Source organism: Hemitrygon akajei, chromosome 19, assembly GCF_048418815.1.
Source record: "Hemitrygon akajei chromosome 19, sHemAka1.3, whole genome shotgun sequence".
Lineage (NCBI taxonomy): Eukaryota > Metazoa > Chordata > Chondrichthyes > Myliobatiformes > Dasyatidae > Hemitrygon > Hemitrygon akajei.
In genome coordinates, this window is record NC_133142.1 from 6,054,474 (window position 1) to 6,079,288 (window position 24,815).

Consider the following 24,815-nt stretch of genomic DNA (forward strand, 5'->3'; position numbering starts at 1 on the left):
ACCAAGTTACAGTGAAATGTGTCTTCTTCAGTCCCGTCGAAGGGTCTCGGCCCGAAATGTCAACTATACTTCTTCCATAGATGCTGCCTGGCCTGCTGAGTTCCTCCAGCATTTTGTGTGTGTTGCTCGGATTTCCAGCATCTGCTGATTTTCTCTTGTTTGTGAAGTGCGTCATTTTGTGTTTAGCAAATGGCACAACCTAGGTATGGGCTCAGGGCAGACCGCAAGTGGCATCACACATTCCAGCGCCAACACAGCGTGTCCGCATCCTCAGCAGAACAACTCAGTGCACAAGCAACAAAAACAACAGAAAAAACAAACCCAGTTCCTCCCACCTAACCCCTCACAAACACAGACAGCTCACCAACCACTACTAACTTAATTTAATTATTTATATACAGTACTGAGCAAAAGTATATATACATATACTGTATATATCTAGGCTGCTTAAGACTTTTGCAAAATATTGTAGTAATTTTATATTTTGCATTGTACTGCCGCTGCAAAAAGAAAACGAATTTCATGACACATGTGAGTGGTGTTAAACCTGATTCAGATATGGGTCTCTAATGTGGACTGAGAGTGGGAAGGGGGAATGGGCCAGGGAGATGGGAAATCATGATTGGGAAAAGGGGAAGGGAGCAGAAAGCACCAGAGAGATATTCTGTAATGATCTATAAACCAATTGTTTGGAATCAAGTGATGTTGCCTGGCGTTTCTGTGCCAGATATGTCTGCACCCGCAACACCCTCTCCCTGCCCCTGGCACTCCCTCTCTGCCACCTACCCCATACCCTTCCCGCAGCATTCCACCCTTGCCATTCCCAACATCCTCTGCTCCCACCAGATTTACAAGTTTGGTCTCTGCTCCGTGTTGACAAATACAGTACTGTGCAAAAGTCTTAGGCACTCTGACTATAAATATGTGCCTAGGAGTTTTGCGCAGTACAGTATATTACTTATATGTTTTATAGTAATTTTTTCTGTCTTGCATAGTACTGTTGCCACAAAACAACAAAGTTCACAACATATGTCAGTGATAATAATCACAAAGTACACTGCAGATGCTGTGGTCAGTGTTAATAAGCCTGACTCTGAACTGTAAGGGCCCATTGCTACCAGGTATGGAAGATGAAATTCAGTATCTGCAGGTAACAAAGATCTGGAGCGAAAATAACAATTTTATGACAAACATGAGAAAATCTGCAGATTCTGGAAATCCAAAGCAATGCACAGAAAATGCTGGAGGAACTCAGCAGGCCATATAGCATCTATGGAAAAGAATAAACAGTCAACATTTCAGAGCGAGACCCTTCTTCAGGACTGAGAGGTAAGGGGGGAGATGCCTGAATTAAAAGGTAGGTGGGAGGAGAAAGAAGCTGACTGGGAGGAGATAGGTGGGGCCAGGTAGGTGGGAAAGGTCAAGGGCTGGAGAGGAAGGAATCTGATAGGAGAGGAGAGTGGACCATAGGAGAAATGGGAAGAGGAGGGACACAGGGGGAAGTAATCGGCAGGTGAGAAATGGTAAAAGGTCAGGAGGTGGGAGGGATTTTTGTTCACTGGAAGGAGAAACATCGGGTTGGATGCTACCCAGATGAAATATAAGGCTTTGCTCCTCCACCCTGAGAGTGGCCTCATCTTGGCATAAGAGGAGGCCATGGACTGATGTGTTGGAATGGCAATGGAATTGGAATTAAAATGTTTGGCCACTGGGAAGTCCCACTTGTGATGGATATTAAACCTGATTCTGAGGTATAGAGTGGGGCTGCATCTGTCTATAAGCACACATATTCATGTTTCCAACAGGACCTGGTTAGTGGAGATTGTTTAGTTATCGATACTGTAACATTTTATATGGTAGATTGTTTATCCAGAACTACACATTTTAGTATTTAACTACACAGATAACTGTTTAGTTATCAAGATGGTAATAAATCACAGTCAGGAGAAAGGAAACTAATAACACACAAATCTTCAGATCTCTTATAGCCAGTGAAGCATTTCGGTGATTAACTCAGTCTGGTGAAATTTTATTGTGCATCCACTCAGCCAAATCAAAAGCAAGGTGCTGGGGTTATATGATAAGCCGTTTACTTATGGGCTGCGGCAAAGATAAAGTTTATAAAGCAGATGGACAGTTGTAACTGGACACAGCTGAAGCATTGTACAGAGGATAATCGGAAGGGCTTCAAGTTCATTGTCATTCAACCATACGCATGTATACAGCTAAACAAAACATTGTTCTTTTGGGACCAAGGTGCAAATCACGGTACATATATTCATGTACAGCACATATATCTGACTATACTGTATGTACATATATGTGACTATATGTGAGTGTGGAAGGCGAGGCGAGTTTGCAGCACTGTCTACCAGCCTCTTGCTTGCTGCTACCGGAGGAAGGTGTTTACATGTGACGGTCTCTCCCTTTCCCTCTTACTTGCTGCTCCTGAGGGAAGGCCCTGCATTCAAACGATCTCTCTCATTCCTCGATGCTGTCGGAAGACGGTGCCGGAGCAAATTTTGATGGACGCGGTTTATGGGTTTGATCTGTAATTCTCATTATGATGTGTTTTACTGGTTTATGGTTGCTCCTCTTTCTGTTGCTATTTTTGGGAGACCTTGAATCGGCAGCCTGCAGATAATGAACATAGAGCTGAACTAAATATGGACTCTGATTTTGTGCTTTATATTGTGTTTTTGCTCATTCTTTCTTGTGGTCGTTTGTGTGATTTGTTTTATGCATGGGCTGTTGATGTTCTGTTGCTGTTTGTGTGATTTGCTTTTTGCGTTGGGGGGGTTGAGGTTTTTTCTTTGAAAGGTTTTCATGGTTTTCTTTCTTGTTTTTCTTTGTTTTGTGGCTGTCTGTGGAGGAAACAAATGAATCTCAGAGCTGCATACTGCATACATACTTTGATAATAAATATACTTTGACTCCTTTGAATTTACATGAACTAGCATTTTCACAATCTTCTGAAGGACTCAGTGGACTTAGCTCTAAAGGCTGATTTATACTTGTGCGTCTCATCTACGCCGTAGGTACTATGCCATAAGGTGATGTGCACCTCCTCAAAAAAGTTACTCACACGTCGCGGCGACGCAGACGGCAACTAATGATTGGTCCGCTTGGCAGCTTTGCATTTCCTCCTACGCATTTCCGATTGCTTCTTCTCTGCCGTGTCTGTACACTGATATGTAATAGATGAACCAAATCGTCAAATCTACCTGCCGACATGTGAAAATGTTTGAAATGCATTCCCTCGTCCATGTCTCTCACGAAGAAACTCACCACAGTGGCATAGAAACCCCACCGCCAACTAGCGTTTTGGCGCACACCAACGCATACTCGCTACGGTGTAGAGCGATGCAGAAGTGAAAATCAGGGCTACAGTGTAGGCTGCGGCATAGCCCATACGCACAAGTATAAATCAGCCTTAAGGAATGCAGTTACGGCGCCTTTAAGCAGATGAAGGTACATTACTACAACTGGGTGGATGGGAGAACTCCAAGCCAGACTAAAACATTGGGGTTTGAAACTTCCTCTACCCATTATCTTGTCAGCAAGTGTACAGTCACTGAAGAATAAGATGATGGATCTAAGGACAAGAATACTGTACTGGAGGGAAATGTGGGATTGCTGCGTTCTGTGTTTCACAGAGACGTGGCTCACTCAAGACATGTCAGATACATCAGTAAGACTGGGGGTCTTTTTGATACACTGGATAGACAGGACTGCTAATTCGTAGAAGGCCAAAGGTAGGGGGTCTATGTTTCATGATAAACTCTTCGTGGTGCTTGGACATAGCGGTGTTGTTGAACTCTTGTACCCCCAACCTGGAACATCTAATCATTTAAGTACCAAGAGAGTTCATTTCCATGATACGTACTGCAGCTTACATACTGCCAAAGACCAATGTTAAGCAGGCACTCAAATTACTGAGTGCCGTGATCATCAAACAAGGAAAGGTTTACCCTAACGCCTTTCAAATCATTGCCAGGGACTTCAAACAGGTTTGTTTGATAATCGGCAAGAGATTCCTTGTTTGTCGAAATCTCTGCCCAATTATCTTCAATCTGTCATCTGCAGTACAAGGGATCCCAACACACTCAACCGTTGTTAATACTATGATTAGGAATGCCTGCCGTTTGATCCCTAGATCTCATTTCGGGATACCTGACTATCTGGCTGTCCTCCTCCTACCCGCATACAGATAGACGCTATGGGATTGCTTCAAGTCGGTGGACTGGGTTGTCTTCAAGAGCTCATCAAAGGATCTATGCCATGGTGGTCATGGACTTTATGAAAACAGTCGTAGACGACAGTGTCCCTGCAAAATCATTCGGAGTCTTCCCAACCAGAAGCCCTGGATAAACCATCTGCTGAGGGCCAGATCAGTGGTATTCAGATCTGGTGACCAGGGAAGTTACAAGATGTCCAGATACAGTCTCCAGAAAATCATCTCACGTGTGAAGTGGCAACTCTAGACCAACTGATTCATTGAAAGACACTTGATAGCTTTAGCAGGATTTGAATGCTATCACCTGCTACAAAATGAAAGCAAGTGACATAGGTGACAACAAGGTTTCACTCCCAGATGAGCTCAATGCCTTTTATGCTCGCGTTGACCGTCAAACCATGGAGGCACCTTCACAAACTCCCACAGTCCCCAGTGACCATGTGGTTTAATCTCACAGTGCATTTACAGTCTCACTGTTATGGAATGTTTTGAGAGATTGGTGAAGAAACTCCAGTGTGAAAGCATCCTTCATGAGTGTGAACACACGGAAAGCATCCGGATGGGGTACTTGACTGAGTACTAAAGACCTGTGCTGATCAACTGGCTGCAGTGTTCACTGAGATCTTTAGCCTCCTGCTTTGGTAGACTGAGGAACCCCCCCTGCTTCGAGCAGGCTTCAATTATACCAGTGCCTAAGAAGAATGGCAATGCCTCCGGTTGCATTTGCATCCACTGTGATGAAGTGCTTTGAAAGATTGGTGATGAAACACATCAACTGCTGCTTGAGTACTGACTTGGATCCACTCCAATTTGCCTACTGGCACAACAGGTCCAAAAAAGGTGCCATTTCATTGGCTTGTCACTCAACCCTGGAATATCTGGACAGTAAAGATGCATACATCAGGATGCTCTTTATTGATTATAGCTCGGCATTCTGTACCATCATCCCCTCAAAACTGATCAATAAACTCCAAGACCTTGGCCTCAATACCTCCCTGTGTAATTGGATCCTCAATTTCTTCACTTGCAGACTCTAGCCAGTTTGGGTTGGAAAAAACATTCCCTCCACAATCTCCATCAGCACAGGTGCACCACAAGGCTGTGTGCTTAGCCCCCTGCTCTACTTGCTTTATACTTATGACTGTGAGGCTAAGCACAGTTCCAATGTCATATTTAAGTTTGCTAATGACACCGGCATGGGCCAAATCAAAGATGACGATGAATCAATGTATAGGAGGGAGATTGAAAATCTAGCTGAGTGGTTCCACAACAACAACCTCTCACTCAATGTCAGCAAGACCAAGGAGCTGATTATTGACTTAAGGGGGAAACCGAGCATGTAGATATCACTACAAAGGAAGCATGGCAGCACCTCTATTTTCTTGGAAGCTTGCAAAGATTCAGCATGTCATCCAAAACTTTGGCAAAGTTCTACAGATGTGCCGTGGAGATTATATTGACTGGTTGCATCACAGCCTGGTATGGAAACACCAATGCCCTTGAAGGGAAAATCCTGCAAAAAGTAGTGGATGTAGACCAGGCCACCAATGGTATAGACCTCCCCAAGACTGCTTCCTCAGGAAATTAACATCCATCATCAAGGACCCCAATTTCCAGGCCCACCCTCTCTTCTTGATGCTGTCGTCAGGAAGGAGATACAGGAGCCTCAAGACCCTAACCACCAACTTTAAGAACAATTATTATCCCTCAACCATCAGGCTCTTGAAGCATTGGGAATAGCATCACTCAACTTCACTTGCCCCATCACTGAAATGTTCCCACAACCTATGGATTCACTTTCAAGGACTCTTCATCTCATGCTCCACATATTTATTGCTTTTTTTGTATTTCCACACTTTATTGTCTCTTGCATATTGTTTCTTGTCTGCCCTGTTGTGTGCAGTCTTTCATTAATTCTATTGTGTTTCTTTGTATTTATTGTGAATGCCTGCAAGAAAATGAATCTCAGGGTTGTATATGGTGATATATCTGCAGTTTGATAATAAACTTGTGCAAAAATCCCAAGAGATCAGCGGGTTCCGAGATACTCAAACCACCCCATCTGGCACCAAGAATCTGCCATGGTCAAAGTCACTTTGATCACATTTCTTCCCCATTTGGTCTGAACAACACCTGAACCTCTTGCCCATGTCTGCATGCTTTTATGCATTGAGTTGATGTTGCATGATTGGCTAATTAGATATTTGCATTAACGAGCAGGTGTACAGGTGTACTTAATAAAGTGGCCACTGAGTGTATCCTCTTTATGGAGAATTGCTACTCGTCTATATGTCTTGAAGTATTGATTCTTTTTTTTATCCTACGGTTATTGGTAATCAATACAAGAGGCACCTTTGGATAATGTTAAGTATTCATGGTCTGCATGGTAACGTTCAGTTTATGTGTCACTTGCAAAGCACTGTCAGCAATCAATTTTCAACTGATCTCTGACATACGCTGGGCATAATACAATTATGAAAGTGGAATATGTTTGTTGATAGATCTCTACATTCCCAGGGTATTTTTCTTTCCTTCTTTTATCTCTGTAAGGCGGAGAGAATCAGTCAGTCCCATTTCGTAGGGATGTTTCAGATTCTTACCACATTGCTTGCATTTTGACATACCTGATTAATAGGCATGAGGCACCCTTGACTCTTTAAGGTGATTGCTGTCAAGTTTCATGCAAGAGGAATTCCCCACACTGATTTGTATGCTTCCAGTCTCAAAGCCCTGCATTCCGAATTGTTCTGAATTCAGATTTACTCCCATACATTTAAAATCATGAAAAAGATGCCCAAATGTCAGATGTGTCATAAGATCATCGGTTAGGCAGGCATGACAGCGTAATGCTTAGTGCAGTCGCTTTACAGCGATCACTGATTAGGTTTTCATTCCTGCCACTGTCTGTAAGGAGTTTGTATATTCTCCCTGTGACCGCGTGTGTTTCCTCCCACAGTCCAAAGACATAATGTCATACAGCACAGAAAGAAAACCCTTGGCTCATCTAGTCCATGCCAAACTGTTAATCTGACTAGTCCCATCAACCTGCACCTGGACCATAGACCTTTTTAATTGGACTGCAAGCATCATGAAAGATTGTTCATTGGTGAAATAGCACAACATTTAAAAAGAGCGTGGATGCTTTCAGGGCTTCTTGGCAGCCTGCAATCAACACAAGAGATTGTTCGTTGGTGACAATATGCGAGATTTTAAAAGAACTTGGGTGCTTTCAGGACTTCTCAGCAGGTTGCAATCATGACGGATCTATTAGGCATTTGACAAGGCCTGTGCCACGTGCCAGTGAGGGTAAGATTTTTCAGATGGATGTGTGGCTGATGAATTGGTGCAGGGGGCAAATTTTCAGTTTTCTAGATCGTAGTGATTTCTACTGGGGAAGGTATGACCTGTACAAAAAAGACAGGGATGATGGCAGAACAGCAATGGCTGGAGCTTCTGGGAGCAATTCAGAAGACACAGGATAGATACATCCCAAATATAAAGTATTCTAAAGGGAGGATGAGGCAGCCGTGGCTGACAAGGGAAGTCAAACAGCATAAAAGTAAGAGAGAGCATTTAATACAATAAATATTAGAAGGAAGCTAGAGGATTGGGAAGCTTCTAAAAACCAACTGAAGGCAATTAAAAATCTATAAAAAGAGAAAAGATTAAATATAAAGGTAAGCTAGCCAATAGTATAAAAAAGGATACAAAAGGATTTTTCATATATTTAAAGAGTAAAGGAGAGACAAGAATGGATATCAGACCACTGGAAAATTACCTTGAGAGGAGGTGATGGGGGTCAAGGAAATGGCAGACGAACCTAAGTATTTTGCATCAGTCTTCCCTGTGGAAGACACTAGCAGAATGCCAGAAACGTAAGAGTGTCAGAGGATAGAAGTGAGTGCAGTTGCTATTTCTAAGGAGAAGGTGTTTGGGAAGCTGGAAAGTCTGATGATTGATAAGTCACCTGGGCTAAATGGAATAGACCCCAGGGGTTCTGAACCAGGAGCTGAAGAGTTTATGGAGGCATTTGTAATGATCTTTCAAGATTTACTGGATTCTGTAATGGTTTCGGAGAATTGAAAAATTGCAAACGTCACTCTACTCCTTAAGAAGGGAGGAAGGCAGAAGGAAGGAAGTTACAGGCCAGTTAGCCTGATTTCAGTGGTTGGGAAGATGTTGTTAGGGATGAGGTTTTGAGGTACTTGAAGGCTCATGACAAAATAGGCCAAAGTCAACATGGTTTCCTCAAGGGCAAATCTTGCCTGACAAATCTGTTGGAGTTCTTTGAGGAAATAACAGGCAGAATAGACAAAAACAGTCAGTGAATGTTGTCTACATGGATTTTCAGAAAGCCTTTGACAAGGTTCTTTTCACATTATGTGTTAATAATTTGCATGACAGAATTGATGGTTTTGTGGCCACTTTTGCAGACAATATGAAGGTAGGTGGAGGGGTAGGTAGTGGTGAGGAAGCAGGGTGTCTACATTAGGCAAAGAAATGGCAGATGGGATATAGTGTAGGGAAATGCATGGTCATGCACGCAGGTATAGGCTTCTTTCTAAATGGGGATAAAATTCAAAAATCTGAGGTGCAAAAGAACTTGGGAAATTCATGCAAGAATCCCAAAAGGCTAATTTGCAGGTTGAGTCAGTGGTGAGGAAGACAAATACAATGCTGACGTTAGTTTTGAAAGGACTAGAATATAAAGTCAAGAATGTAATGCTGAGGCTTTATAAGGCTCTGGTCAGACCGTGCTTGGACTATTGTGAGCAACTTTGGGTCCCTTATCTATGAAAAGATGTGCTGGCACTGGAGAGGCTGCAGAGGAGATTCATGAGAATGATCCCAGGAATAGAAGGGTTAATATATGAGGAGCTTGTGATGGCTCTGCACCTACACTTCCTGGAGTTTGGAGGAATGAAGGGGGAATCTCATTGATAGAATACTGAAAGACCAACTTAAAGTGGGTGTGGAGGGGATATATCCTATAGTGGGGGAGTCTTGAACCAAAGGGCACAGCCTCAGAAAACAAGTACATGCACTTAGAACGGAGATGAGGAGGTATTTCTTCAGCCAGAGGATGGTGAATCTGTGGAATTCATTGCCATGGATGGCTCTGCACACCAAGTCATTGGGTATATTTAAAGCAGAGGTTGTTGGGTTCTTGATTAATCAGGGCTACAAAGGTTACGGGGAGAAAGCAGGAGCATGAGGTTGAGAGGGATAATATCAGCCATGATGGAACGGCAAAGCTGACTTGATGGGCCAAATGGTGTAATTCTGTTCCTATGTCTTACGGACTTCTGGTCTTATTCCTCCAATCCAAACTTCTCTTCAATGTTGAAATCGAACCTGTATCCACCACTTACCAATGGCAGCTGATTTCACACTCACACCATCCTCTAAGTGAAAGGTTCCTTGAATATTTCACCTTTCGCCTTTAACCTATGACTATATTACGGTTAGAGTTACTGTGTTGTGGGCACACTATGTTGGTGCTGGAAGCTAAGCAACACGTGTTGCCGCCAGCATGTTCTCATTCTGTGTTGGTCATTAATGCGAACGATACCTTTCACTGCATGTTTCAATATTTCAGTGTACATGTGACAGATATAGCTAACCTTTAATCTCTCTTTGGGTTCCCGCCCCACTCAAGCACTGTAACATAACAAGAACTAGCTTTCTGTCTCTCTCCCCCTCTCCCTCTCTCACTCCCTTGCCCTCCCCCTCCTCCTCAACCCTTCCTCCTCTCCCTCTCCCCCCGTCTCAGAGTCAAGCCCCCACTCAAACACTGTGACATAGCAAGAACTAGCACTCTACCTGTCTCTCTTGCTCTGTCTTTCTGTCTCTGTTCGTTTGCTTGTCTCGCGCTTTGCCTCTGTCTCTGTCTGTCTGTCTGTCTCTCTCTCTGTCTGTCTGTCTCTCTCTTACTTTGTCTGGCTCCTTTTACCATGCACCTGCCACTGTCTCCCAAGCTCAATTCCCTCTCCCTCTCCCTCTCCCTACGTGGCACAAACTCCTCACTTCTTGCACCCCTTTTCAGTCAACCTATCTTCTCAGGCTCCTGTCTCACCACTGCCCTTTTCCTCTTTATACCAGACATCTCTGCTCTCCAGCCTCACTCTAAGCAGTGGCTCGACTGAAACACTGACAATTCCTCTCCTCCCAACAACTGGAGTGGCGGTGGCTGAGTGGAGAAGTAACAGATGTTTATAAGATTATGAGAAGTTCAGATAGACTAGACAGCTAGTATCTTTTTACAGTGCTGGAAATTTCTAATACTAAAGGGCATGTGATTACAATGATAGGGGATATGTGCAGAATCAGAATCCAAATTCGTTTTATTATCGCTAACATATGTTGTGAAATTTGTTGTTTTGTGACATTGGAGACTACCCAGACAGAATATAAGGTGTTGCTCCTCCACCCTGAGCGTGGCCCTCATCTTGGCACAAGGGCTAACACATTGGAATTGAATTAAAATGTTTGGCCACCAGGAGGTCCTACTTGTGTCGAATGGTGCAGAAGTGCACCATGAAGTGGTCCCTCAATTAATGACGGGTATTGCCAATGGAGAGGAGGCCGCATCGGGAACACCGGACGCAATAGGCGACCCAAGCTGGTTCGCAGGTGACGTGTTGTCTCTCCTGGAAGGACTGTTTGGGGTCCTGAATGCAGGTGAGGGAGGAGGTTCTGGACCACTCTGACTGGTTGCATCACCAGCCGGTATGGAAGCCACAATGGGGCTTTTTTTACACAGTGCTGGGTGCCTGGAATGCAATACCAGAATGGTGGTGGGGCAAATATATTAGAGGAATTTAAGAGGCTCTTAGAGAATGGAGGGATAGGGACATAGTGTGGGCAGGAGAGATTAATCTGCTGTAGCATTTAAAGACTAAGTTAATTAGTCTAGCACAAGATCAATAGCTGAAGGGCCTGATCTTCTGACATACTCTTCTATGTTCTAGATGCTAATAGCAGCAAAAAACTACATTTCTTTTCATGTATGAAGGGAGCAGCAGAGCCGCCAGAGACCAGTCAGTTTCATCCTGTTGATGTGGAAAGATTTCAACACAATAATCAGGATCAAAATCAGCAGACACTTGAACAAATGTGGGATAATTAGAGTAAGCTGGTATGGATTTGTTAAAGACAAATTGTGCCTAACTAACTTGATAAGAGTTTTTTTGATGAGGTAACATCAAGCCGATGCAGTTGATATGACATTGATGGACTTCTGAGAGCCATTTGATCAAGTGTCACATTGTAAGCTTGTCATGAAGATTGAAAGAATGGATTAGACAGGGCTGTAGCAGTTGGTATTGAAAACTGATGAATTCAAAAAGCTCCATACATAACTTCGCTAAATCACCATTGAGCACATGTACAAGGAGCATTGCAATGAAAAAGGACCTCCCAGGCCATGCTCTTTTCTCACTACTACCATAAGATATAGGAGCAGAATTAGGCTCTTTGCCCCATTGAGTCTGCTCCACCATTTCATCATGGCTGATCCATTTTTCTTCTCAGCCCCAATCTCCTGCCTTCTCCCCGTATCCCTTCATGCCCTAACTAATCAAGAATCTGTCAACCTCTGCCTTAAACATACCCAATGATTTGGCCTCCATAGCCACCTGTAGCAATGAATTCCACAGATTCACCAGCATCTGGCTAAAGAAATTCCACCTCATCTCCATTCTAAAAGGACACTCTTCTATTCTGAGGCTGTGTCCTCTGATCCTAGACTCCCCCACCACAAGGAACATCCTCTCCACATCCACTCTGTTGAAGCCTTTCAAAATTTGATACTCCACTGGGAAGAAGGTACAGGACTAAGCTACCAGGTTCAGGAACAGTTATTACCCTACAGCCATCAGACTCCTGAACCAGCACAGATAACTTCACCCATCTCAACTCTGAACTGATTTCACAACCTACAGATTCACTTTCAAGGACTCAACAACCCGTGTTCTCAATACTTACTTATGTGTTTATCTTTCTACAGTACTGTGCAGGAACCTTAGGCACATATATATATAGCTAGACTGCCTAAGACTTTTGCACAGTACTGCATTTGTCAACATGGAAGGGAAAGCTAGTCTGTAAATCTGGTGGGATGTTGGGGTTGGTGAGTATGGGGCACCATGGGAGGGTGTGGGACAGGTGGCAGAGGGGTGTTGGGGGCAGGGGGTGCACCGGTGCAGACACACCCAGCTGTAGACACCAGGCAAGGTCATTTGATTCTAAACAATTGGCTTATTGATCATTACACAATGTCTCTCTGGTGCTTCCTGCTCTCTTCCCTCTCCCTTCCCCTTTTCCAAACAATGATTCCCTCTGCCTGCATCCTTTCCACTCTCAGTCCACAAAAGAGTCCTTTATCAGAGTCAGGTTTATCATCACTCACATATGTCATGAAATTTGTTTTTTTTTGTGGCAGCAGTACAGTGCAATACATAAAATTCCTACAGTACTGTGCAAAAGTCTTAGGCACCCTAGCTTACATATGTGCCAAAGACTTTTGCATAGTAATGTATTTATTGATTGATTGATTGTATTTGCACAATTTGTCTTCTTTTGCACATTGGTTGTCAGTCTTTGTGTGTAATTTTTCATTGATTCTATTTTATTTCTTTGTTCTACTGTGAATGCCTGCAAATAAATGAATCTTGGAGTAGTACAGTACATTATGACATATAGGTACTTTGATTATAAATTTACTTTGAACTTTGAGGAGCGCAAGGTGTTCTCTGGTGTGCTGGCCAATACTTACCTATCTTTCAATATCGCACCTGGTAACAGGAGAATAAACCCCCTCATATGCATCACTTGAAAATACAGCTTTTACAGCGGAGTTAAGGCATCAGTTTAACATTGTAACCCATGAACGGCTCTTCAGACCATGCAGTGATCCTTCAGCATTACAGTAGAATTGGCTGGTAGGATGAGTGATGTTCCATCTATGAGCTGAGGTGACTTGATCTTCTCCAAGGATCATCACCTTGCCATCGTGGAGAGCCTTGAGATCAAGAGAGTGATGTGATCTAGCGCTTAACTCCTGGTAGGCTCACCCATGGTGGTGAGGTCAAGGGCAGGTTCTGGACAAAGAGCGATCCAACCAAGACCTTAGTGGTGGAGCTGGCAGAAGATGATGACACGTCACAATGGCAGTGAAGATGGAGGAAGGCTGCAGCAGTGAAGGGTCCCCAGTCATCTTGTATTCCCTGACTCTGATATGTCAGTCTCCCCACGTTAAACAAAGTCATGCACAGGTGTTCTCCATTAAGGGAATCCACCTTAACATCTCAGTTATGTGGATCCCGGATTAGCCTCTATAGCCACTTCAAGACCCATCAATAGACAATACCTTTGGGGAACATCATTCTCAAAGAGGGGAACATTCAAAGTTCAAAGTAAATGTATTAGCAAAGTACATAAATGAAACCATATACAATTCTGAGATTCATTTTCTTGTTAGCATACTCAATAAATCCACAGAATAATAACCATAACAGAATCAATGAAAGACTGCACCATCTTGGGTGTTCAAACAGTGTGCAAAAGATGATACCTGTGAAAATACAAAAAGAAAGTAATAATAATAAGTAATTAAGCGATAAATATCGAGAATGTGAGATGACGAGTCCTTGAAGCTGAGTCCATTGATTGTGCGAACATTTCAATGATGGGGCAAGTGAAGTTGAGTGAAGTTATCCCCTTTGGTTCAAGAGCCTGATGGTTGAGAGGTCTGGAATCAAAGAGGATAACTGACTGACCTCACAAGTCACAAGAAGCAGGATACTGTAGTTACCAGTGACATGTCTGCAAATCTTTGCGAGTACTCTGGGGAAGTCAGGGTCCAGTGTCTATAACTCAGCTGGAAACTGGAGGCTGAAGATGGCCTGTCTTGAAGTCAGAGGACTGTGTATACTGTATGTGTGGTTGAGAGGGAGGGGTGGAATAATGTGGCTTATTTCACTGTTAGTACTTTGTTGCCTGATATGTTTTGTTGTGTTGTGTTCTATGTTGATCTGCCACGCATTGTGGGCATGCTATTTTGGCACTGGAATGTGTGGTGACATTATGGGCTGCCCCCAGCACATCCTTGGGTGTGTTGGTTGTTAACACAAACGACAGATTTCACTCTATGTTTTGATGTACATGTGATAAATAAATCTGAATCTGAATCTAAGTACTTGGCTGGGTCTGAAAGAGCTTTTCAGCTCTTCTTGTACGTGCACAATTATTCTGTAGAGGTTCTGACGCAGGCAAACACAAGGCATGCATAATAATTTTTAGAAGCATGTTTCTCTTACGATATGTCGATAAACAAACATATCGAAATAGACAACATTTACGAACCCCTAAGAGCCAAAGAAACGTGAGCCAATAGAATTCAAAAGGGTAACACTCTGAAGGGGTAACTAATCAGGACCGAGGCAAGCAAAGGGAGGGGGGGGGGGGGGGGGTCTATATAAATGCGAGCGCTCCCAGAGTGAAACACCAACCACTGTGTATTGGGGATGTCATCTTGGCTCGTGATGAAACACTTACAAGCTAATTCCAAATTGGTGAACACTACAGCGTCAAATGCCTCGATGCGGGCTCCCAGTATTCACCACCATACTGTAAAAAGCTAAGTTTTAAAGTGTCCTGACAAGATCTCTGCTTCCAGCATCTGTTAAAATAGGTCCCAGGGTGTACTTGTCAAATTAAATGGGATGGTCAGGGGCTACATTAAAGAATTTTTACATCTCCCCACAGGTCTTAATGGTGGTATTTTATATTCTAGGTGTAGGGATGGAGGTTTATCGATCCCCAGCTGGAGACTCAGATTCCACTGCTGATTATAAAAAAAATATGGACTTTAAGGAATCAAAGGATTTCTTAATCAGCTGCTGAACATCACCGAGCACGCAACATACTGAATGATTATACAATCTCATAAAACATTATAAAATAAAACTGTCCGTAAAAACCCTGATAATATTGATCTTTGAAGGGCAACATAGGGGACCCATGAAATAAAATAGTCGTATTTATTGATGATGAGGAAGTCTAATACCTTCTTGTTTTCTGAAAATTAGGGGTTACAGTTTCATCCAGAGCCCAAGGAGACAGTAACATTAAGCTAGCTATGGGTTAGTAACAGAGTACTGTCAACGACTTGGGTCTTAATTCCTTTTTCTAACAAGTAGGTCATAGAGTCAAAGCGCCCGGAAGCAGGCCCTTCAGGCCTGTTGGTGCAGGTTGACGAGAAGCTTATTTAAGCTGGTCACATTTGTCATTTGCCCATATCCTTCCAAACCTGGGGTCCACTGACACTTAATGGTATCGGTCCATGGCATTAAAAAGGTTGGGAACCCCTGAACCAAACCTTTCCTATTCACGTACCCCTCCCCCCAACTGTCTTTCAGGTGTTGCTAACGTACCTGCTTCCACCACTTCCTTATTCCATTTATAGATCACCCTAGGTGAAGAAGGTGCCCCTCAGATTCCCATTAAATCTCTCCCCCTCACCGTAAACCTGTGCCCTCTTGGTCTAGTCGGTGGCACTGTAACATAGCAGTTAGCACCTCACTTTACAGCGTCAGCTGTAGGATTGGGTTTTGACTCCCGTGCTGTCTGTAAGGAGCTTGTTCGTTCTCCCTGTGACTGTGAGGGTTTTCTCCGGCTGTTACTGTTTCCTCCCACGCTCCAGAGACCAATGGTTAGGGTTGATGAGTCATGGGCATGTTTGCACCGGAACCATGGTGATAACTGAGGTCAGCTCAGCACAATCCTCGCTGATTTGATTGGATGGTTCGCACTGTATATTTTGATGTACATGTGACAAATAAAGCTAATCTTTAATCTAAGCACAAGAGATTCTGCAGGTGCTGGAAATCACACACACAGAGTAATACATACGAAGTGCTAGAGGAACTCAGCGGGTCAGGCAGCATCTGTGGAGGGGACTAAAGAGCTGATGTTTCAGGTTGAGATCCTTCATCAGCCCAAAATGTCGGCTCCTTATTCCCCTTTATAGATGGGCTGAGTTCCTCCAGCATTTTGTGTATGTTAATCTGTAATCTAATTATCTTGATTTCCCACCTCTGGGAAGTCTGTACATATTCACCCGATCTATGCCTCTCTTGATCTCTTGATTTTATACAGCCCTCATTCTCCTATGGTCCAATGAATAATGTCTGAAACTACTCATCCTCTCTCCATAACTTACTCAATATAACTTTGGTTTTAAAACTCCCCCTTTGATATCTGTTGTGATCACCTCAGTATAAACCACCCCTGATGGTTCATAGAGGAGTTGACTAACTGAATTAAATCCACCAATACGACGTTGTTTAAGGTCTTAATCCTCCACGTAGAGAGACCTTTCGTGTCAGTCTTCTGAAACACAATATTAAATTGAGCCTGTCTAAGTGGATACGATATTCTACTAATACCAAGACAAACATTATTATAGATTCATCAGGTCAGGAGGTCAGAAGAGATTGTTTCTCATCAGTTCAGTTTATAAAGCAGCATTGTGCTTGGGCTTTTAGTGGAGAGGGCTTAAATTGCACTTGAGCGTTGAAGGCTGCAGTTTATCTTGTGGCTGGCTAGCAGCTCTTAAAATAACATTTTAATAGAATAGCTATTTTCAAAACCCATTACTAATCTCTTATAAATCTAACAATTGCTCCCAGCCATTCCTTTTCTCTGCATCCATTCATGTTTAGATATTCCTTTTGCAATTCTCAAATCCCAGAGTTACAATGAGAAAATTCACAAATATTTAAGTGTTAAAGTTTTAAGTTGCAGCAGTCCATCAGATTTTTTTGACTGAACTGTCAGCACGGAGACCTGAGGGCAGGTTGGTGCAAGTTGTGAAGAATAGTCTGTTGTGAACAGCATGAAGAATACTCCTTTTTGCTGTTAGAGGAGGTGTCGCTTTTGCAGGTCAACATACAAAATGCTGGAGGGACTTAGCAGGTCAGGCAGCATCTATGGAGGGGAATAAGCAGTCGACATTTTGAGCCAAGACCTTTCATTACAAAGTGAAATGAAGGGGGAAGAAGCTAGAATAAGAAGGTAGTGGATGGAGGGGAAGGAGTACAAACCGACAGGTAATAGGTGAGACCAAGTGAAGGGGAAGGTGGATGGGTGGGTGGGAGGGGAAATGAAGTGAGAAGCAGGGCAGTCAAAGTCAAAAGTCAATGTAAATTATTATCAAGGTATATATATGCTATTGTAAAAATTAATTTTCTTGCAGGCATACTCAACAAATTCATAATAGAATAATAACCATTAGAACATGAGATCATGTTCATAAGGTATAGGAGCAGAATTAGGCTATTTAGCCCATCAAGTCTGCTCCACCATTTCATCATGGCATTCCAGTTTTTCTTTGAGCCCCAATCTCCTGCCTTCTCCCCATATCCCTTCATGCCCCGACCAATCAAGAATCTTATCAACCTTTGCATTAGACATTCATAAAGACTTGGCCCCCACAGCTGCCTGTGGCAAAGAATTCCACAGATTCACCATTCTCTGGCTAAATAAATTCCTCCTCATCTTCATTCTAAAAGGATGCTCCCTATTCTGAGGCTGTATCCCCTGGTCTTAAACTCTCCCACCATAGGAGACATCCTGTCCACACACACTCTATCAAGACCTTTCACCATTCGATAGGTTTCAATGAGGTCACCCCTCATTCTGTAATAGAATCAATGGAAGACCACACCAGCTTAGGCGATCAACCAGTGTGCAAAAGACACAAAAGAAGGGCTAGGTTCAAGAGGGGATGTGAGGGGTAAGCTTTTTACTCAGAGAATGGTGGATGTCTGGAATGCGTTGCCTGGTGTGGTGGTAGAGGCAAATACATTAGAGACTTTTAAGAGACATTTGGATAAGCACATGGATGAAAGGAAGATGGAGGAATATGGACAGGGTGTAGGTAGGAGGATTAGTTTGGGCGTTTTGATGTACTTTATAGCTGGTTTGGCACAACATTGTGGGCTGAATGGCCTGCTCCTGTGCTGTACTGTTTTATGTTCTATGTTCTGTGCAAATTCAAGGAGAAAGAAAGAATTGTACTAAATAACTAAACAATAAATAGTGAGAACATGACATGAGAAGTCCTTGAAAGTGAGCCCATTGGTTGAGGGAAGAATTCAGTGTTGGGGTGAGTGAAGTTGAGTGAAGTTATCCCCTTTGGTTCAAGAGGCTGATGATTGAGGAATATTAACTTATCTTGAACCTGGCAGTGTGAGTCATGAGGTTCCTGTACCTACTTCCTGATGGCAGGAGAGAGCATGACCTGGGTGGTGGGGGTCCCTGATGATGATGCTTTCCTGCGACAATGTGGTGACAACGAGGTGACAGGTAGAAGAGATAAAGGGCTAAAGATGCAAAAACCTGAAGGCATGTGCCACCTGGCTCAAGGAACCACTGTTATGACTATGAAATACTTCACTAGTATGATAAGATCGACTCTTGATCTCAGATGTCTCCTTGTTATCATAATCAGAATCAGGTAAGTCATGAAATTTCTCTTGTGTTCTTTTTGTCCTCACTTACCCACCCCATGAGCCTCCACAACCAACACATCATTTTCTACAACTCTTGCTATCTTCAATGGATCATATCACTAAACACATCTTTACCTCTCCTCCCCTACCACTTGGCACTTTTTGCAGGGATCATTCCCTCCGTTCGTCCATCCCCACTAATCTTTCTCCTGGCACTTAACCCTACAAGTGGATGAAGTGCTACCCTGCCCATTCACTTCCTCCCTCACCTTCATTCAGCGACACAAGTAGTGATTCCAGGTGAAGAAGCACTTCATCTGCGAATCTGTTGGGGTTGTCTACTGTATCTGGTGATCCCGATGTGGCCTCCTCGACATTGGTGAGACCAGGCACGAATTGGGAATCTGCTTTGTCGAGCACCTCCACTCCATCCACAAAACAGAAGGATTTCCTGGTGACCAACCATTTTAATTCCAATCCCCATTCCCATTACGATATGGCCTCCTCTTCTGACACGATGAGGGCACTCTCAGGTTGTAGGAGCAACAACTCATATTCTGTCTAGCTAGCCTCCAATCTGATGGCATGAACATCAATTTCTCCAGCTTCTGGAAATATTTTTCACCCTCCTCCTTCCCTCTTCTTCAATTTCCCATTCTGGCCTCTAACCTCTTCTCCTCACCTGCTGATCACCTCCCTCTGGTGCCAGTCTTCCTTCCCTTTCTCCTATGGTCCACTTTCCTCTCCTATCAGATTTCTTCCTCTCCAGCCCTTTGCCTTTTCCACCTATCACCTTGCAGCTTCTTACTTCAACACCCCCTCCCCACTCACCTGGTTTCACCTATCATCTGCCAGCTTGTCCTCCTTCCCCTCACTTCACTTTCTTATTCCAGAATCTTCCCCCGTCCTTTTCAGTCCTGATGAAGGGCCTCAACCTGAAACATCGAATCTTTATTAATTTCTGTGGATGCTACCTGACCTGCTGCGTTCCTCCAGCATTTTGTGTGGTGTAGGTTATGAAATTCATTGTTTTATAATCTTTCTCCTTAGTTTTTACCTGCACTGCCATTTCTCTGGAGCTGTTACACTTTATTCTGCGTTCTGTTATTTTTTTTTACCTTGTTCTAGTTCAATACACTGTAATTATTTGAAGAGTAGGCAAAGCAGGCTTTTCACTCTACCTCGGAACATGACCACAATAAACCAATTCCAATTCCAGAACTGGCTTGGAACCAACGAAGGCTTACTTGCTACACGTTGAATTCAGAATTGGAATTGTCAATTAGTTTCCCCTGCAACGACATTGAGGTGTGGAATTGTGCAGGCCCGTTTTGCTGGTTGCGGTATTGATGACCAGTCTGTGCATCAAGGCTGATGGAAAATTTCAGCACAGATGAGAAGTGACGGATGTCATAGCTGACCCCTCTTCGTAGTTTTGTGGAGTAGAAATGAGCATCTCTGCTCCATCCACAAAAAGCAGTATTTCCCAGTGGCCAAATATGTTAATTCCAACCCCATTCCCATTCTGACTATTTATTTATATCTGCATTTGCATAGCTTGTTGTCCATTGATCCTGTTAACAGTTGCTGTTCTGTAGATTTGCTAAGTATGCCAGCAGAAAAATATCTCGGGGCTGGATGTGGTGACATGTATGTACTCTGATAATAAATTTTACTTAGAACTTTGAACTTTTTTGACAAGATGAGGCCATTCTCAGGTTGGAGGAGCAACAACTCATATTCCGTCTCGGTAGACTCTAGCCTGCTAGCATGAACATCAATTTTAGTTTGATCAAGAATTTTCAAATTGTAATGCTACAAAAGGGGTCCCTTCAGCCTACTAGAACTGTGCTGGCTCCTGTTAGAGGTATTTTGTCAGTCGTATTCTTTCCCCCTTTAACTCTTTCCACACACCCATCACAATAACACACTCACTTAATGTTAGCAAGACCAAGGAGCTGATTATTGACTACAGGAGGGGAAAAAATGGAGGTCCATGAGCCAATCCTCATCGAGAACTTAGAGGTTGAGAGGGTCAGCAACTTTAACTTCTTACGTGTTAACATTTCAGAGGATCGGTCCTGGGTTCAGCATGTAAGTGCCATTAAAGCACAAAGTTTGGGAAGATTTGGCAACTCATTCAAAACTTTGACAAAGTTCTGTTGACAGGTGTATAAGACGTTGAGAGGCATTGATCGTGTGGATAGTCAGAGGCTTTTTCCCAGGACTGACTTGAGAGGGCAGTTTTAAGGTGCTTGGAAGTAGGTACGGGTTAGATGTCAAGGGTAAGTTTTTTAAGCAGAGTGGTGAGTGCATGGAATGGGCTTTTGGCGACAGTGGTGGAGGCGGATACAATAGGGCCTTTTAAGTGGCTCTTGGATAGGTACGTGGAGCTTAGAAAAGTAGAGGGCTATGGGTAACCCTAGGTAATTTCTAAAGTAAGTACATGTTCGATACAGCATTGTTTCTATGACATGCGATGGAGAGCATTTTGACTGATTGCATCAAGCCCTGGTATGGAAACACCAATGCTATTGACCAGAAAAGCCTATGAAAAGTAGTCGATATGGCCCAGACCATTATGGGTAAAACGTGTACTGTACATGGAGCATTGTCGCAGGAAAGCAGCATCCATCATCAAAGACCCCCACTAGCCAGGCCATGCTCTCTTCTCACTGCTGCCATTAGGAAGAAGGTACAGGAGCCTCAGGACCAACATCATCAGGTTCAGGATCAGTTATTACCCCTCAACCATCAGGCTCTTGAACCAGAGGGGATAATTTTACTCATCTTCACTTGCCCCATCACTGAAATGTTCCCACAACTTATGGACTCAATTTCAAGGACTCTTCATTTCATGTTCTTGATATTTATTGTTTATTTGTTCATTATTGTTATTTTGGGCTTTTTTTCTCTTTTTGTATTTGCACATTTTGTTGTCTTTTGCACATTGGTTGTTTGTCCATCTTGTGTGCAGTTTTTCATTGATACTATTGTGTTTCTTTGTATTTTCTGTGAATGCATGGAAGAAAATGAATCTCAGGGTTGTATAAGGTGTCATAGATACCAATGTGCTTTGATAATCATGTTATTTTGAACTTTGGAAATATTCCGTCTCACCTATCTGATTTCCTTTTGAAGGCCCTGATTGATACTGCTTCCAACAAATTTACACCCAGTGATCTTCAGGCCCTAATTGCTCGCTTTGAACAGAAAGGTTTTGTTCTTTTTGGCCCAGGTTTTAAATCTGTGTCAGCTGGAGCATAGACCATTAGCATTCCCCGGTTTACCCACACTCTAAATCACTCTATGACCTTATACACCCCCATCAAGTGTTCTCTCTACCCTCTTTGCTCCAAGAAGAAGGGGTGGTACAGTATCGTATCTGTTAGCATAACGCCATTACAGTGCCAGTGACCTGGATTCAATTCCACCACTCTCTGTAAGGAGTTTGTATGCTGTTCCCGTGGCTGCGTAGGTTTCCTCAGGGTGCTCCCATTTCCAGTTAGTAGGCTAATTGGTCACCGGAAGCCCTAATACTATATTGTATTCCTAAATAAGTGGATGAAGGACTGAATGAACCCAAATTTCTCCATTTTAATGTGCAGTGGAATAGAGCTATGCTGTTATTTATTAATTTAGAGATACAGCACAGTAACAAGCCCTTCTGGCCCTACAGCTACATGTTTAATCAACCTACCAACCTGTATGTCTTAATTAATGTGTTTGGAAACTGGAGCACCCAGAGGAAACGGGGAAAGTAACCAAACTCCTTACAGGAGGAACTCTGCAGATGCTGGAAATTCAAGCAACACACACAAAATGCTGGTGGAACGCAGCAGGCCAGGCAGCATCTATAGGAAGAAGTACAGTCGATGTTTCGGGCCGAGACCCTTCGTCAGGACTAAACTCCTTACAGACAGTGGCAGGAATGGAACTTGTGTCACTGGCACTGTAATAACGTTATGCTAATCGCCACGCACCATGTTGCCCCAGTGCAGTGACTTCTCCTATACAGTGGAGGTCAACTTACAAGCATCAAATACGGTAACTTAATTGGGGTAAGTACAGTCCCATATTTAGGTTCCAGACAGAAGCAGAATTGAAATCGGGTCACTGGTGATGTAATAGTGTTATACTATCCAGAGTCAGGTTTAATATCACTGACATATATAAATTAAATATGTAGTGCCAAAAGAGAGCAAAAAAATGGTAAGGTAGTGTACATGGACTTGGTAGATGTAATCTCAATGGCTTTCCACACGGCTTTAGACCACCTGGGCAACACAAACACCTACGTCAGGATGCTGTTCATCGACTATAGCTCAGCATTTAATACCATCATTCCCACAATCCTGATTGAGAAGTTGCAGAACCTGGACCTCTGTACCTCCCTCTGCAATTGGATCCTCGACTTCCTAACCGGAAGACCACAATCTGTGCAGATTGGTGATAACACATCCTCCTCGCTGACAATCAACACTGGTGCACCTCAGGGGTGTGTGCTTAGCCCACTGCTCTACTCTCTATATACCCATGACCGTGTGGCTAGGCATAGTTCAAATACCATTTATAAATTTGCTGATGATACAACCATTGTTGGTAGAATCTCAGGTGATGATGAGAGGGCATGCAGGAGTGAACTATGTCAACTAGTGGAGTGGTGCCACGGGAACAACCTGGCACTCAACGTCAGTAAGACAAAAGAGCTGATTGTGGACTTCAGGAAGGGTAAGATGAAGGAAGACATAGAGAGATCAGAAGTGGAGAGAGTGAACAGCTTCAAGTTCCTTGGTGTCAAGATCTCTGAGGATCTAACCTAGTCCCAACATATCAATGTAGTTATAAAGAAGGCAAGACAGCGGCTATACTTTATTAGGAGTTTGAAGAGATTTGGCATGTCAACACATACACTCAAAAATTTCTATAGTTGTACCGTGGAGAGCATTCTGACGGGCTGCATCACAGTCTGGTATGGAGGGGCGTCTGCACAGGACCGAAAGTAGCTGCAGAAGGTTGTAAATCTAGTCAGCTCCATCTTGGGTACTAGCCTACAAAGTACTCAGGACATCTTTAGGGAGTGGTGTCTCTGAAAGGCAGCATCCATTATTAAGGACCTCCAGCACCCAGGGCATGCTCTTTTCTCACTGTTACCATTAGGTAGGAGGTACAGGAGCCTGAAGGCACACACTCAGCGATTCAGCAACAGCTTCTTCCCCTCTGCCATCCCATTCCTAAATGGTCATTGAAGCTTTGGACACAACTCACTTTTTTTAATGTACAGTATTTCTGTTTTTGCATGTTTTTAAAAAATCTATTCAATATACGTAATCTATTTGTTTATTTATTTATTATTATTATTATGTTTTATTTTATTTATTACTATTATTATTTTTTCTCTACTAGATTATGTACTGCATTGAACTGCTGCTGCTAAGTTAACAAATTTCATGTCACATGCCGATGATAATAAACCTGATTCTGATTCTGATGGGTTCATCGTCCGTTCAGAAATCTGATGGCGGAGGGAAAGAAGCTGTCCCTAAAATATTGAGTGTGTGTCTTCAGGCTCCTGTACCTTCTCCTTGATGGTAGCAATGAGAAGAGGGCATGTCTTGGGCGATGGGAAGCTTTAATGATGGAGGCCACCTTTTTGAGGCATCACCTTTTGAAGCTGTTCTAGATGCTAGGGAAGCTAGTGCCCATGATGGAACTTGCTGTGTTTGCAACATTCTGTCTGCTTTCAGCTTCTTTCAGTCCTGTGCAGTGGCCCCTTCATGCCAGATGGTGATGCAGCCAGTTAGAACAGTTTCCACTGTCCATCTGTAGAAATTTGCACCGTCCGTCTTTGATGACATACCAATTCTTCTCAAACTCCTGATGAAATATGGCTGTTGTTATGCTTTCTTTGTAATTGCATCAGTATGGTGGGCCCAGGATGGACCTTCAGCAATGTTGACACCCAGGAGCTTGAAGCTGCTCACCCTTTCCACTGCTGATCCCTCGATGAGGACAGTTGTGTGTGTATGTTCCCAGGACTGGCCACCTCCGGGCCTCCAATG

At 43.3% G+C, this 24,815-nt stretch overlaps 1 protein-coding gene across 3 annotated transcripts in view; it reads left to right on the plus strand.

Annotated features, from left to right (window-relative positions):
- The window catches only part of LOC140741719 (MICOS complex subunit mic25-b-like), a 693,418-nt gene that overhangs the window by 540,050 nt on the left and 128,553 nt on the right, over positions 1-24,815 (plus strand). Inside the window, exon 8 of one of the 3 annotated variants that reach the window (XM_073072019.1) lies at positions 15,033-15,992. The exons of the other annotated variants lie outside the window; for them this stretch is intronic. Within the exon in view, the coding sequence (XP_072928120.1) occupies positions 15,033-15,038 (6 nt within the window). The 3' untranslated portion in view covers positions 15,039-15,992. Of the gene's footprint in view, positions 1-15,032; positions 15,993-24,815 lie in introns of those variants that run through there. 3 annotated transcript variants of the gene reach the window in all.